The 14603-nt window shown below is 51.8% G+C and overlaps 5 protein-coding genes across 5 annotated transcripts; 2 read left to right on the top strand and 3 right to left on the bottom strand.

The window, feature by feature from the left end:
* Positions 1–460: 460 nt before the first annotated feature.
* Positions 461–2483, top strand: STEHIDRAFT_113868 (uncharacterized protein; the record flags this gene model as incomplete). Its single annotated transcript, XM_007307904.1, has 4 exons — positions 461–629; positions 682–819; positions 2089–2265; positions 2317–2483. 4 exons carry the CDS (start codon positions 461–463, stop codon positions 2481–2483), a joined length of 651 nt encoding a protein of 216 aa, XP_007307966.1.
* A 1579-nt stretch (positions 2484–4062) lies between these two features.
* STEHIDRAFT_113867 (uncharacterized protein) lies at positions 4063–4453 on the top strand (the record flags this gene model as incomplete). The annotated part of the gene is made up of 2 exons (XM_007307903.1): positions 4063–4231; positions 4284–4453. The coding sequence occupies 2 exons, from the start codon at positions 4063–4065 to the stop codon at positions 4451–4453; spliced, it is 339 nt and encodes a 112-aa protein (XP_007307965.1).
* Positions 4454–5345: 892 nt separating this feature from the next.
* Positions 5346–5892, bottom strand: STEHIDRAFT_64110 (uncharacterized protein; the record flags this gene model as incomplete). The annotated part of the gene is made up of 3 exons (XM_007307750.1): positions 5346–5415; positions 5624–5665; positions 5753–5892. Coding segments are annotated over 3 exons (252 nt in total), but the record flags the coding sequence as incomplete, so codon positions are not given.
* A 1683-nt stretch (positions 5893–7575) lies between these two features.
* Positions 7576–7827, bottom strand: STEHIDRAFT_29055 (uncharacterized protein; the record flags this gene model as incomplete). Its single annotated transcript, XM_007307681.1, has 1 exon — positions 7576–7827. A coding segment is annotated over one exon (252 nt), but the record flags the coding sequence as incomplete, so codon positions are not given.
* A 1436-nt stretch (positions 7828–9263) lies between these two features.
* Positions 9264–13972, bottom strand: STEHIDRAFT_84023 (glycoside hydrolase family 92 protein). The gene is made up of 24 exons (XM_007307902.1): positions 13613–13972; positions 13500–13524; positions 13389–13416; positions 13274–13313; positions 13123–13197; positions 12954–13061; positions 12637–12859; positions 12478–12568; positions 12369–12399; positions 11983–12302; positions 11815–11888; positions 11735–11744; positions 11529–11670; positions 11279–11441; positions 11035–11203; positions 10741–10917; positions 10639–10661; positions 10502–10550; positions 10377–10412; positions 10256–10294; positions 10101–10185; positions 10002–10034; positions 9889–9936; positions 9264–9805 (listed from the first exon to the last, which is right to left on the bottom strand). The coding sequence occupies exons 1-24, from the start codon at positions 13773–13775 to the stop codon at positions 9411–9413; spliced, it is 2547 nt and encodes an 848-aa protein (XP_007307964.1). The 5' UTR covers positions 13776–13972; the 3' UTR covers positions 9264–9410.
* Between the last annotated feature and the right edge of the window lie 631 nt (positions 13973–14603).

Raw genomic sequence — 14603 nt, 5'->3', positions numbered from 1 at the left:
ATCATCTTGGAGTACGCCGGCGAACCATTGGGTACGTACTTTGAGTACGCACCAGACGATATCAAGTGAGTGTTATCGGACTCTTTGATCGTACAAGATACCTCAGCATATTGACCGATAATGCCGACGCAGGCTGAAGATCATGGATGCTTTCGTCAAGATTCACGACGCGGGCGTGAAACACCGCGATGTAGCAGAACGGAATGTTCTCATCAACGACGAAGGTCGAGTTTCAATCATCGACTTCGAGACCGCTATCAAGATGCGATGCCGGCGTGCGTACAGTCCCCCTGCGCCAGGAGACATTGGCCCAAACGAGAAGGTGTTCGGTTGTCAAGAACTATATGACCTAGGTTATGCGCTTGAAATATGGAAACCATGTGCGTATACTCCCTTTAACTTAATACCCACAATATCATCCTGATATGCTCAATGTGCCCTTCCCTGAATAGCTTCAATCATGGTCTATGGGTATCCCACTCCGATCAATGCTTTCAACGATCGGGAAGCGCTGCTGGCGAGAAGACCAAGCAGTTATTCCGAGGAGCACGCATACAAAGAAATGCACCAGACTCTGATGAGCTACGTCAAGAAGTACTGGCCGGAGGTTTACGCTCAAATTCCCCAGGGTGAGTTTCTCCTGGATATCGACGTCCTCCATGTTACCTGACATATTTCTAGACGGTCGACGCTACTGGCCTGAGATCCTTATGGACGATAGCCCGGATCCAGTGGACGAGGATCTCGAGGTCAACACTCGAGGCGAAACCGGCTCAGGTCTTCTGTCCCCCGTGAACGAAGATGACTCCGATAGTGCAAGTAGTGGATCGAGCGGCAATGTCGTTGTTCCGACATAGTCCTCACTGTCATAGTATCACATATCTCGCACTCACGTTTTGCATGTCGTCTTCGTTTTGTGTACACCATCCGCCGAACTGTATATATGGCGGGCCAGAATCGATGACTTTGTCATACCTTTTCAATCTCTACTCCCATCATACTTATCTTGGTTTCTGCTACGTCCTGTGATTGCCTGTACGATGCTATTCGGCACATATGGAACATTATCGACAAGACTGGGCGGTAAATGATGAATATTGTCAGTCATCGAACACCGTATCGCTCCTCTGGTTTACTGTTTGTATAGACGGTTGTCGTGGTTGATGGGCTGTATACTTACCACGTCACGGTGGCGTAGAACTCGCGCGCCACACGATGTGTCACAGTTACATAATCATATGTTGAACAAAAGAAAGCTTATGAAAGAAGCGCGACACGTCGTTTCTTTCACCTCGACACCCATGTCCGTTACTTTGAACTTCCCACTAGGATATGAGCATGATGGCGAAGACCCTCTTTGGCTGGTTCGTGCTACTGATGACAACGAAGATGAGGTGTCGGTCCATGAGATGTGTCTACTGCCAACTTCCAGCGATCGCTTTGACGTCTTCTCCGGTGTCCTTACTCTGCCCACGGGCCCCGAGCGCGTCGTTTGCAAGATCGGGTATACTATGGACGGAATAGAAGGTACCGAACGGGAGTTCATCATCTACGAGGCTTTGAAGCACCTCCAAGGTAAGGTCGTTCCTCGCTGCTTCGGGTACTTCGAGGAGCCAGGCGAAGCTGGTTGTATCATCTTGGAGTACGCCGGAGAAGAATTGTATACGTGTTTTGAGCGGGCCCCAAAGGATATCAAGTGAGTGTCTCCGGGCTCTGTGATCGTACAAGGTGTCCGAGTATATTAATCGCTCATATCGATGCAGGTTGAAGATCCTGGATGCGTACGTCCAGATTCACGACGCTGGCATAAAACACTGCTCTGTAACAGAACGGAATATTGTCATCAACGACGAAGGTCGAGTTTCGATCATCGACTTCGAGAAGGCTCTCAAGGTCGGATGCCGGCGCATATATAGCGTTCCTGCGCCAGGAGACATTGGCCCAAACGAGAAGGTGTGGGGTTGTCGAGAATTATGTGATGTAGGTTATGCGCTTGAGATATGGAAACCCTGTACGTGTTTCCCCTCACTTGCCGCCCACACTGTCGGGGTCTGATAGGATCGATCTGACCCTCTATCGCTCAAATAGCTTCAATCATGGTTTGGGGATATCCCACTCCGCTCAATGCTTTCAACGATCTAGATGCGCTGCTGCAGGAAAGACCAAGCAATTACCCTGAGGATATCGCATACGATGAAATGCACCAGGCTCTGATGAGTTACGTCGAGGAATACTGGCCGGACGTTTACGCCCAAATCCCCAAGGGTGAGTTTTCCTGGATATCGGCATCCTCTATGTTACCTAACATGATTCTAGATGGCAAACGTTATTGGCCCCGGATAATCATGGACGACACCCCGGACGAGGACCTTGGTGTCAACTCTCGAGGCAAAACCGGCTCAGATCCTCTGGATCCCCTGGACGAAGATGACTCTAGTAGTGCAAATAGTGAATCGAGCGGCGATGTCGCTGTTCCTCCATAGCCATCACTGTCGTTGTATTACATATCTCGCACTCACGTTTTGCATGTCGTCTTTGTTTTGTATACTCTATCCACCTATCTGCACCAACGCCGGAATCGCTGACTTTGGCATACCCTTTCAATCTGTACCCCCATCCTATCTTGGTTTCTGCTACGTCTTGTGATGGCCTGTACGATGATATTCGGCACATATGGAACATTATCGAGGAAACTGAGCGGTAGGATCATGGATATCTTATGTCGTTCGAGCTCTGGTACGTTCTGTTCACGCATCAATCCTGAGGGAAAACTGACTCATAGTTCTCGGAGACCAGATTGGGTTGTGCTACTATATTTGCTAGACTGATGTCTGCAGAGTCCAGACGACTCGGACCAGCTCCTATCACTTTTCTACGAGCCAGGTATGTAGCCTCGAGTCAAACTTGCCGTATGACTACTGTGGTTCACCGACCGTATAGACGGTTGTCGTGAAAGTTGTTGAAACTTATACTACGTGAGTGCTTGCTCGCGCTTCCCCACTCGCAGATGCTTCATTCTGTCCATCATATTTGACAATATTTGTCTACTTGAGTCATCATGATGAGCGTAAGTACTCGGTGCTCGTATGCTTTGCTACACAGTCATATCCCAGAGCTCAAAGTAACAAGGGATCTCCCCAATTGTGGCGTAGAACGCTCGGGTCGCGCCACACGATGTGTCACAGTTACATAATCATTTGTCGAACAAAAGAAAGTCTCACGAAAGAAGTGCGACACTCATCGTTTCCTTCACCTCGACACCCATGTCTGTGACTTTAAACTTTCCACTAGGCTACGAGCATGATGACGAAGAATATCTCTGGCTGATTCGCGCTAGGGATGACAACGACGATGACCTTGAGGTCGATGAGATGTGTCTAATGCAGTCCGAGTCAAGCGATCGCTTGACATCTTTCTTGGCTCTCTTGTTCTACCCACGGGCCACGAACGTGTCGTTTGCAAAATCGCGTATACTACGGATGGAATAGAAGGTACCGAACGGGAGTTCGTGGTCTACAAGGCTCTGAAGCACCTTCAGGGAAAGGTCATTCCTCCCTGCTTCGGATACTTCGAGGAACCAGGCGAAGCTGGCTGTATCATCTTAGAGTACGCCGGCGAACCATTGGGTACGTGCTTTGAGTACGCACCAGACGATATCAAGTGAGTGTTATCGGACTCTCTGATCGTACAAGATACCTCAGCATATTGACCGATTATGCCGACGCAGGCTGAAGATCATGGATGCTTTCGTCAAGATTCACGACGCGGGCGTGAAACACCGCGATGTAGCAGAACGGAATGTTCTCATCAACGACGAAGGTCGAGTTTCAATCATCGACTTCGAGACCGCTATCAAGATGCGATGCCGGCGTGCGTACAGCCCCCCTGCGCCAGGAGACATTGGCCCAAACGAGAAGGTGTTCGGTTGTCAAGAACTATATGACGTAGGCTATGCGCTTGAAATATGGAAACCATGTGCGTATACTCCCTTTAACTTAATACCCACAATATCATCCTGATATGCTCAATTTGCCCTTCCCTATCGCTCGGATAGCTTCAATCATGGTCTATGGATATCCCACTCCGATCAATGCTTTCAACGACCGACAAGCGCTGCTGGCGAGAAGACCAAGCAATTATCCCGAAGATGTCGCATACAAAGAGATGCACCGGGCTCTGATGAGCTACACCAAGAAGTACTGGCCGGAGGAATACGCCAAAGTCCCCCAGGGTGAGTTTCTTTTGGATAGCAACAGTCTCTATGTTACCTGACATGGCTCCAGATGGCCAATACTACTGGCCGGAGATCATTATGGACGATAGTCCGGACCCAGTGGACGAGGACCTCGGCGTCAACACCGGTTGCAAAACCGGCTCAGATCCTCTGGTGGGTGACGGTCCTGATACTGCAAGAGAGGGATCGAGCGACAAAGCCGTCATGCCCTCGGCGTAGTCTTTGCTGTCGAGACCTTAGCGCGTGTCTCACGGGCACGCTTTGCATTCCATTTTTGTTAGTGTACAATATCTGCATGGCTATCGCTGTCCTTGTCATGCCCTTTCAGTTTTTGCTCTGATCACGTCTCGCTCTCTCTCGCATCATCTGGCCATTATTCCCATTCTATGTCATCCTTGTTCGCCCAAGTAGGAACTCGATAATACGCTTCGCCAAGACGGATCTCGGGCCGTGTCCGTGACATAATCAAGTGTCGGAGACTTAGCGTACAAAACAAACAATTCCACGAAAAAAGGTGCAATGCATCATTCTTCTGAATCTCAATGACTCGATCCCGGTCAGTCAATCAATCCTGCTGCCAGTGGTCGGCCTAAAGCCCAGCAAGCCCTGAACGGTTGAACGTTGGATACCACTCAAGATAGAACATAACAAAGGAGTAGTAAATTGTCCGCTCGTCAGGATCAGAGCCAAAGTCTAAGTCGTACATACATCAGCAGTACAGTCATAGTCGTAGTCGTAGCAACAAGAGGGAATAGGAATAAAGCACAGTCAGTCAGTCAGTCGGATACAGATCAGGTCAAATAGTCAAACAAACGAACGAACAAGGGAGGGAGCAAGCACGCCAGGGGAACCGATACAGAAGAGAGAGAAGAGGAATCCAAGAAGGAACCGGAGAAAAAGGAAAACAAGCAAACAAAAACCAAAGCATATCACCCACAGAAAAAAAAAGAAATCCTCGCGCTCGGGTCTCGAGTCTAGTATGTACAGCGCACCGCAGCCTCCAGAAGCGAAAACGGCGCGATGACACGCAAGAAGAAAGAAAAAGAAAAAAAGAATCGAACTGTCGCCGCTGTCGATGTCACCTGAAGCCTGAAGCCTGAAGCCCGAGGCCTCACATGTTCGGCAAATGAATGATCAAAACACCAGGATTCGACGGATCGACCTCCGTCGCGATCTTATGCCTGTAGAGTTAAGAGGACAAACGGGTCACCACGATCAATGGTCAGTACATGACTCTGGACAACACACCGTCGAATGAGAATAGAAAAGGGGGGAGGGGATAGACCGACGTAGATGTTAGAAGAAAGAAAGGATAGAAGGATTACGGGTCTATTTTGATGAGGGGAGGAGAGGGAAGATAGAATAGCACAGAATAGAAAAAGGACTCACCCCTCCATAGTCCTTATCAACGCCAACTTCAACACCGGAATCCTTCCCCTCCGCGCCCCCGTCCCCGCCGACGGGTTCACCCGCCCATTACTCCCCATCGAGTCCCGCCCTCCCTGTCCTCCATCATACGGGTGTGCGTCATGGACGTCCTCGATATCCCGCCCCGTAACGACCCTAAGCGTGTCTCCCCCCTCGACGAGCAGGTCCCTGATCGCTTTTTCCGTCTCTCGCACGGCCTCCGGTACTTTCAGCCTATGCACATCTATCGTCTGTGGTTCTCCTGCTAAATTATGCGCTATATAGGTTCGTATCGCATCGGGTTCCTCGTCAGTAAGCTGCACACAAACTCAATACAACGACCCGACCCCTCCAAAAAAAAACGAAGAGAAATGGGGCAAAGGGGCGGTGGCGGTGGCGGTGGAGAGAGAGAGAGAGAGAAGAAGAAGAAGAAGAAGACACACACCTCTAAACACCCTCCTCCCCGCCCCCCTCTCCAACCTCTCCCTCCTCCTCTCCGCCTCCTCCCACTCAACTTTACAAGCCAACGCCCTCCCCCACCTCCTCCCCTCCAACGCCTCCTTCCTCTCCTTTGCAAGCTCATCGCGCCGGCGTTCTTCGGCGCTTGCTTGCGTGCGTAGGAGCGCGGCGCGGGTGAGGGTGGTGGTGTAGGAGTGGGTGGAGAGGAGGGAGGAATGTGAGGTTGAGAGGGTTGAGTCGGGGAGGAGGTGGGAGGGGAAGAGGAGGTCCGGGTCCGGGTCCGGGTCGGGGTTGCGCACGGTTAGCGGTGCGGGGTGTGGTTGAGAGGGTGATTGCGGTGACTTAACGTCGAGAGGATAATCTTTCCCACTATACCCCGCTTTCTCGTCATTCGCAGACGGCGACGAATAAGCAGGATTAGTGTAAGGATACGAATACGCAGAAGAACTCGGGACGCTGGTACTAGACGTCGGCTCGTGTTCGTTCCCATACCCATATCCATATCCATAGCCTCCTCCATGCTGCCCCTGAGACTGGGACCGAGAAGGCGGAAGAAGCAACGAAATGGTGCTCTCCCGATTCGGAATCTCAGGTAAATCGTCCATCGCGACGGAGGTATACACAGGCGGGTCGTTCGACGGCTGCGTCGGTATGTCATTCACATGCGGGTCGTATTTAACGTCTTGGCCTTGGTCTTGGGCATAATTGTCGTAGTGCAGGTCGGGGATGGGCATAGGCGGGGCGTGTGGGGGCGTCGGTGGATTAGGCATGATATTCATCGAGCTCGGGTCGTTCTCCATCTCCATGTGAGGATAAGTGAAATGATTCTCCGAGAACGGTTCAGAGCCAGACCCATAGGAAAGCGGCCGATGAGCGTCAGCAGGCGTGCGAAGTCCATCGGAACCAGCGTCTGTGAACGTATTGCGATCGGGGATGTGTCTGTCGTTCGCGAGGACGTCGTCGATGGAGGGTAGGTTCGCGGAGAGGGGTGGGATGATTTCCACGGTATCATCACCGTTGTTGTTGGTGGTGGTGGTGGGGAGGGAGCGTAGGAGGAGGGAGGGAGGGGGGAGAGAGGACGCTGCGACGGGGCCGTATTGTCTTCGTGTTGAAGGGGAGAGGATGGGGGAGGGGACAGTGGCGGTGGCGGAAGAGGAGTCGGATGCGTAGCCTGGGAATGCACCAGGGACGGAGCGTCGTCGAGGACGAGGGGGACTATTAGGCGGAGAGACGGTCGTAACGGAGGGTGCATTCGTCACTGGTACAGACGGAGCGTTCGGTGGAGGAATCTCGTAGAAGTGAACACGGCTGTAAGCCTCGGCCGGCGAGGGCAAGTGCAACGCTTTGAACATCTCGAGCGGTACGACGAACAACGAAGTCCAGCTATTCCTTCTCCACCACCTTCGACTCCTTCTATACACCCTCCTCAGCCCGCGGTCGTACCAGAACGCAGGCGTCACGTCGGCCAGGAGCACCCCCATTCCGGCCCAGAGCAGTGTGATGGTCAAGCGCGAGACGCTTTCAGTAAAGAGATAGTCGACGAAGAGGCGGAAGGCGAGGGCGACGTAGGGGTCGTATGAGCGGGGCCATTTGTCGAGGAAGTGGTAGAGGACGGCGCCTTCCCAGAGGCCGATGAGGGAGCCGCCGATGCGGACGTCGTTGTGGACGAGGGAATGGATGAGCGGACGAAGAGCGAGACCGATGGCGATGGCGGAGAGGCTGTCCATGCCGAAGAGCGACATGCTTTCATCGTGCATCTTCGAGCCAAGCCGTCCCCGACGCCACTTTGCTTTTCCAGGCGTTTTTCTTGTGTGGGGAAATCGAAAGGGGCTTGGGAGGAGGGGTGTGGGAAAATGATGCCGAGTGCGGAACGAGGGCAACGCTCGCCAAACAAATCAATTCTTTGTTTGGTTCTTGATCGCTTCCTTCAACTCGACACCCTCACTCCCAAGTCGAGCTCTTCATTAGCGATATATGTATACGTTCGGGGAAATCAAGCGACCGTTACGATATACTCTCTGAGACTCTTGCACGCTCGCAGCATGTCGTTTGCGAGGTTGTACAGTGTAGGCCCACTCCTTGATCCAACCCCGGTCCTTGATCCACTGCAAATCTGCCGCCTACAGCTCCTCCAGCCTCAATGTCACTCTTAAAAACTGTGAATATAGTGCATTTAAGGTTATATCGAGGTTATTAATGAGCATGTATTATTTTTATGAGGGGGAATCGTGCAGTGCGGGGTTGGATCAAGGACCCATATTTTGTGGCGCTCGGGTGCCACACCACATCTTGGTCTCCCGATAATGCACACTCACTTTAGGCACTGCGTGTATTTTATTCTGAGTACCTTTATGAATGTTCTCAACCCCTAAGCTAACAGATTTGATGAATATGGGAAGGGGAGCCAGAAAATGAATTTCTTCAAAGTGGCGGATCAAGGAGTGGGCCTACACTGTACTGTACTTTTTCGCGCACAAGTTCACGCCACCGCCCCTCGGCCGTTGCCGAGATGACATAATCAATTCGTGTCCCGGTTCGCAAGCAGACCGGGACAAGGGACAATGTTCGTGAACATCGACGCTTTTGCAGGGACACGACCTTTCGTAACCGTTCAACAGGTATTTAACCTCTGAATTTGGGTGGAAGAGCTCACCCAGTAGCAAAATCTAGCCCAAAGTGTGTCTCGGAGGCCTTCCTGAGGTCAATTTAGGAGCCTAAAATATATTCACATTTTCGTCAAATTTGGGTCAAATTTTGGTTTGTCCTACTTACAAGTTCCGTGCACGTCAATGGGGTGGGACTGTCCCGCGGCACAAGTTCGTTCGCGGCCCCCATGGGACACGGGACACGAACTTGTGCGCGAAAAACTACAGTATACTTATCTCATCTACGAGGGACTTGGAGCACCTTCAGGGGAAGGCCGTTCCTCGCTCAGGCTGCTCCGGTTACTTCGAGAAGACTGGCTGTCTTGGCTTAGAATACGCTGAAGGGCCATATTGGGTATTTTCTCCAAATGGACACGAAAGACATAAAACGGGTACTTTCTGACTTCTGCGATGACACTGAACACGCACATCGATGTACATATTGTCTTCATCCATCCATATTCACAACACGGGCGTGAAGCCTCATCGCGACGTTGTAGATTCAGAACGTGAACGTGCTCGAATTCAAGGACGCCCCCGTTTCATTTCAGTGGACACTAAGTACTGCCAGCCCGAACGACATTCAGAGGATGTTCGGTTGCCGAGAACTATACGTCGAGTAAAATACAGTCACACAATCTCGTCCAAAGCCCTCTAAATCCCACTCAACGCACACTCGCAAACCCACCCCCACTCAAACTCTGCGGCACCCCCCCTCCCGTCCCATTCCCCGTCCCCGTCCCTCCACCTCCACCCGTAGCATCACACCCCTCCGCCTCCCCCTTCTCCCCCGTCAACTCCACGACAATCTCACCCCCCACCCTAAACGTATCATAAAAATCGAACGCGCATCTTCCCGGCTGCGTGACACCATTGATCGTCACAGATTTAACGTACGCGGACGCGCCGGGGGGCACGGTGCCGTTCGTGGAGGCGTTGAGGACGGAGGTGGGGTCGTAGTTGAGGGTTGTGAGGGTGGTGGAGGTGTTTAGGTAGGTGTTGTGGATTGTGTATTTGGGGATGAAGGAGGAGAGGACGAGGATTTCGGAGGTGGAGGGGACTAGTAGGTTGCCGATTCAGATGACGGTCGTTGTGGAGATTAGGATGACTGGCCTGAGGGTGAGTGTGAGACGGCAGGCGTACCTGGGTAGAGACCTAAGAGGTGCCAAATAAGAAGCGTGGCCATCGCAGCTATTCAAGTTTCTTCATAGTTAGTTGTGTCGGCCGTGGATCCAGCACGAAAAATAACGGAGCACCTTGATCGTCGTTTCCTGGTATCCCCTCCGTAGCTGAATCAACCACATAGACCTCGATGAGCCTCCTACGCTGGTGTCAAAGGCGAGATGATACTCAACTGATCCCAAAGTTCTCAAACACGATCTGGCGGACACGATCGACCGACTTGGAGGGCTGGTTCGCGTAGTGATATCCTATCGGAGTCTGATCCGCATCCCCTTCATCAGACTTTCTTTCTTTCAAAAAAAATGTGGTATGTTTCAGTTCGGCGTACCTGGAAGGAAGGCTCGTTGCCAGCGAGATAATAGCCAGCCTGGTTCATATCAGATTCGCTGTTAGTCCAAACACCTTTGCATGAAGAGAAAGGGAAAGGAAGAGAGAGAGAGTAGACTCACATCGAAGAAGTGGTTCAGACGCTTGACGAAAGTCGCCTGAGATAGTGTACATATATTCAAGCGGGTGAATGAGTATCAGTACCAGTGCCACCAAAGTTCCGCGAGCGAAGAGGATAAGCACTCACATTCCCGCCCATCAACTCCATCAGGTATGCCGTATCGTGCGGAGCGAACCTACGAATAAATATACCCCATCAGGACCACTGTACTTCAACAACCAGTCAAGTCAAAAAATGAAAATCCTCGTCCGAATCCGACCCACCAGCTATACTCCCACGCCGAACTCTTCATTCCCATTCGCATTTCCGTCCATGACCCATCAGCTCAATGCCGTATCGTGCGTGTGGTGCGAAACCTAACATACCTCGTAAAACCCCGTCTCGTTATCCTCCTGCAACGAACACTCCCTCGACGTATCATTATCGTTCGGCGAACAGTCGACCGGATTCGTATGTGCGAAGGAACCGTTCATGAACCTCTTCTGCATGAATCCCTCGAAGCCGTCGCTCTGGACTTCCGGGTCCCACACGTTGCGGTAGAACTGTCAATGGCGAATGCAGCACACCGTGAATTCCAAGTGGCATGAGTTCCAAGGTCAGCGATCGTCACGACGTAAGCAGGGAAGGGTGGGATGGGGTGGGGGAAGAGGGGGACGCACGAGAGAACGATTCGCGTATTCGGCCTCGATATCGGTCTGGTTGAGCAACAGCGCGACCTGTCTTATCGAAAAATCTTCAAACGCATATTCGAGCGTCCGACTGCCCTCACGCGTCTGACGGCCCGTGCTAGACGTATCGAGCGCCGCGAATGGTACGTAGCCGTATTGCCTTCAAAGTATCCAGACCCGACTCAGTATTTCCGTGCCTACTCCGAAAGGGTTCGAATGCGAGGAAGAGACACACTTGTACACCCCGATCTGCCTCCCCTCAATATTCCACTCCGGAGGCGTGACCTCCCCATCCTGCAATTGTGCGGCAAATAGTTCATCGAGATCGATCCCGAGCGCTGCGGCCTCGTTATGATAACTGATCGCGAAATGGCCCACGATGGGATCTGCGCTCGATCCTAAAGTACCCACACACACACACACAAATCAAATCAATTTTTTTTAATGGTTGAACAAGAGAGGAAGGAGGGAGGGAGAGCACGAACCTCCTTGCGTCCACCCAGGTAGATTATTAGCCCTACACTCCGGCATCCACCCCAATTTCCTATAGCCATCAATATAGCTATCGACGATCTCGGCGAATGTGTCCGGAGAGTGGAGTGCCATGAGGGGATAGAAGGTTCGGAACTGGCGCGAGACCACCCCATGAGATCAATGATAATATAGAACAAATGACCCGGGGTTGGCTTACGGTATCCCAGCTGGAGGGAGTGGGATTTGGTCAACTTGAGTGAATTGAGGAAAGGCAGTGGAAGGAAGGAGACGGGTTACCTGCAATAGAACGAATCGAAGTACATCGAAGTCGTATTCGCAAACGCGCCCTGCGTCTCTCCAGTCGCGTTATTCTACATATCCAATCAGTCACTCACTCACTCAGCACCGTACCGTATCGTCCTTCCAGTGATGTCTCAAAAAAAAAGGGGACACAAAACTCCTCACCGGCGTCAAACTAGCCCTATACAAACTCGAATACAACATCTCCGTCACATTCTCCGGCGTCCCCCCCAACTCAAAATCAACCTCAATCTTCCTCAACCTCTCATTCCACGCACTCCGACTCGCATCCCACACCTCCTCGAACGTCGCATCTCCAATTTCGGATTCCGCGTTCGCGCAGGCCTGGGCGGAGGAGACGAAGGAGACGCCGACGCGGATGAGGATGGTGGAGGGTGAGTTGGAGAAGGAGAAGAGGGCGCCGGATTCGTACGGCGTTCCGCCGATGAGGTTGACGGAGAGGTTTAGGTGGGTCATCCCGAGGCCTGTTAGTACCGGAATCGTGAGGGAAAGTCAATGGAAAGAGCGTAGCATAGCCGCGATTTGCATACCTTTGGCGTCTAATCCATAGTCGTCCCCTGTCTACAGATAGAAGATAGATCGTTTGAACTTCTGGGAGGATAGTCCGAGGTCAACGAGATTCCAAGGAGGATCACTCACCCAGACTCCATACTCCTTCAACGTCTGATTCCCGCCATTAAGAAGATCATAACACGCAAACGCCTGATAATGAAATGCTCCGGGCCCGAAGCTAGGACGCACATCCTCAGTCAGTATGGTAAATTGTATAGCAGACAACCAAGTTCAAAATCAACCCACCTAGATCCCCAATGCCCACCAATCGTGATCCTACCCATCTCCGGATCGATATCCAACGAACCCCCCGCAAAAGACGCAGGGAGGTCGTTCGCGAGGTCCAGAACGAAATAGGGCGTCGTTTGGTGCGGGAATGTGAACCGTTCGAGGCCGGCGCGACGCGTCGAGGTCGCTTCCATTTTGATTTCGTTGTCGAGCGTGAGAGCGAAATAGCCGGGTGAGGCCTCTGTGGGCGCATATACACAGACATTGACAAAGACAAAGGAAGGAAGGGAGATCGAGAATTAGAGGAGTGTAGAAATTTCGAAATTCGAACGAACCATCGGTGTTATTCTTCCTCAGCCGTTCACGGTCATCCAGACGAGTAGTGCATGTGTCGAAACCATCGGGACACATGAGGGGCATGATCTCAAAGTTCCCGTATGTGCCTAAGCATGCAAGCATAAGATGCCAGGTCCATATTTTTCGCCAAAAAGGAACGTAGCGTACCGAGTGATGAACCCGTCCCGGAGTCGTGTAATGGGGACATTCCGCGAACGGATTGACTGGGATCCGCGATATAGCCTGTCATATATGCATACATCCAGTTCAATCATCCTTTTAAAACGACAACGAGAAGCGGATCGAGTGCCTCACTCACCAGCAGGAGCATAACCGGTGAAATCCGTGGTGAACTTAACCTGAATGACATTGACACCGCTCAGTCATGCTATTATTCTCCGTTATAAGGGTACAGATTGTCCAAGAGAAATTACCATTCCAAATGGGACCGACGCGCCTGGACTATATAGACACACGCGCAGACCGAGTCAACCGAGGTTCTGATATTCTGATAGAAAAGAAGAGACCGTCTCGAGAAGACTCACCAGACATCACCATAGAAGTTAAAGTCTATGTAACGTGGGACCGTACCGTTCGCGTCAGACAACCCTCAGAGCAAGAGCGGAAAAGGACGCATGCAAAGAAAGAAAAGGCCTACCTGTCCCAATGAACGGGTTGACGAACTCAGTGTAGTCTATGGTCGATGCGTTAGCGGCAGCTGCGATGGCTGCCGAAATCCTTTTTTGCACGTCTGGGGATGGCTGAGCGAACACCTGAACGATCGAAGCTAGCACCCAGACCAGAGTGAAACGAGCCATCATAGGGTGTAGCAGTGTGCGATGGAAGGCAGCGCACCGAAGAGCCTCCACAAAAGACGAGGATCCTCTTTATATACGCGTCGCGTCCAAAAACTCGATGCTACTATTCTCGCGCTTCGACTGCCGGTGTTGTCTAGCGCATAACGTACAAAGATTACGCGTGACAAAGCGGGTAAGTGGGTCGATAGCACGATGGAGCCATCGGCATCCCATATGCATAGGGGAGAGGGAAGACTGATGGGTTATACCGCCCTCGTTCGAATTCTTCCGAGAGGAGCGAGAGCCTGGCGATAACGCCTGTACTTGGCAGCAACTTCCGCCCATCGCAGTCACGCGCATTCCGCGGGATTAGGGGACATGTGCAGCAAGAAGATCGTTGTTCGAGAGGTTGCAATGCGTTCTGGGAGTAGGTACTTGGTGGCACATAAATAGAGTCGGGAACCGCGTGGCCTCATGCGTATCAGTAGACCCTGGTGATCCTCAATACGTCTCCGGATTTAGTGGATGACGATGAGCTGAAGATACCTTCAGGGGAACCAGGCTCACTGAGGATATAAAAAAGTCACCAGGAAAGACGATGTTGCGAGGAAAAGAGTGGCGCTGAGTGGCCGCCCAACCTGCGATGCAGACCGGGTTTCTCCGAGGTCTGCCAGCTATAAATTTCTTGCTCGAAACGCTGTGGCTGGTTTAGGTGAAGAGTTTGTCTGTTCTGGTGAAAACTCTGACTCGTCTGCGAATAAAACTCCTATTTCCAAAGCGTTTCGTGTCGAATGTAGCCGTTGGGTCATGACTACCGTGTAGCAGCCACTCCAGTCGTCCGCCCCCGAGTGC

Source organism: Stereum hirsutum, assembly GCF_000264905.1.
Source record: "Stereum hirsutum FP-91666 SS1 unplaced genomic scaffold STEHIscaffold_14, whole genome shotgun sequence".
NCBI lineage: Eukaryota > Fungi > Basidiomycota > Agaricomycetes > Russulales > Stereaceae > Stereum > Stereum hirsutum.
This window is presented reverse-complemented; position numbering and strand designations above follow the sequence as displayed.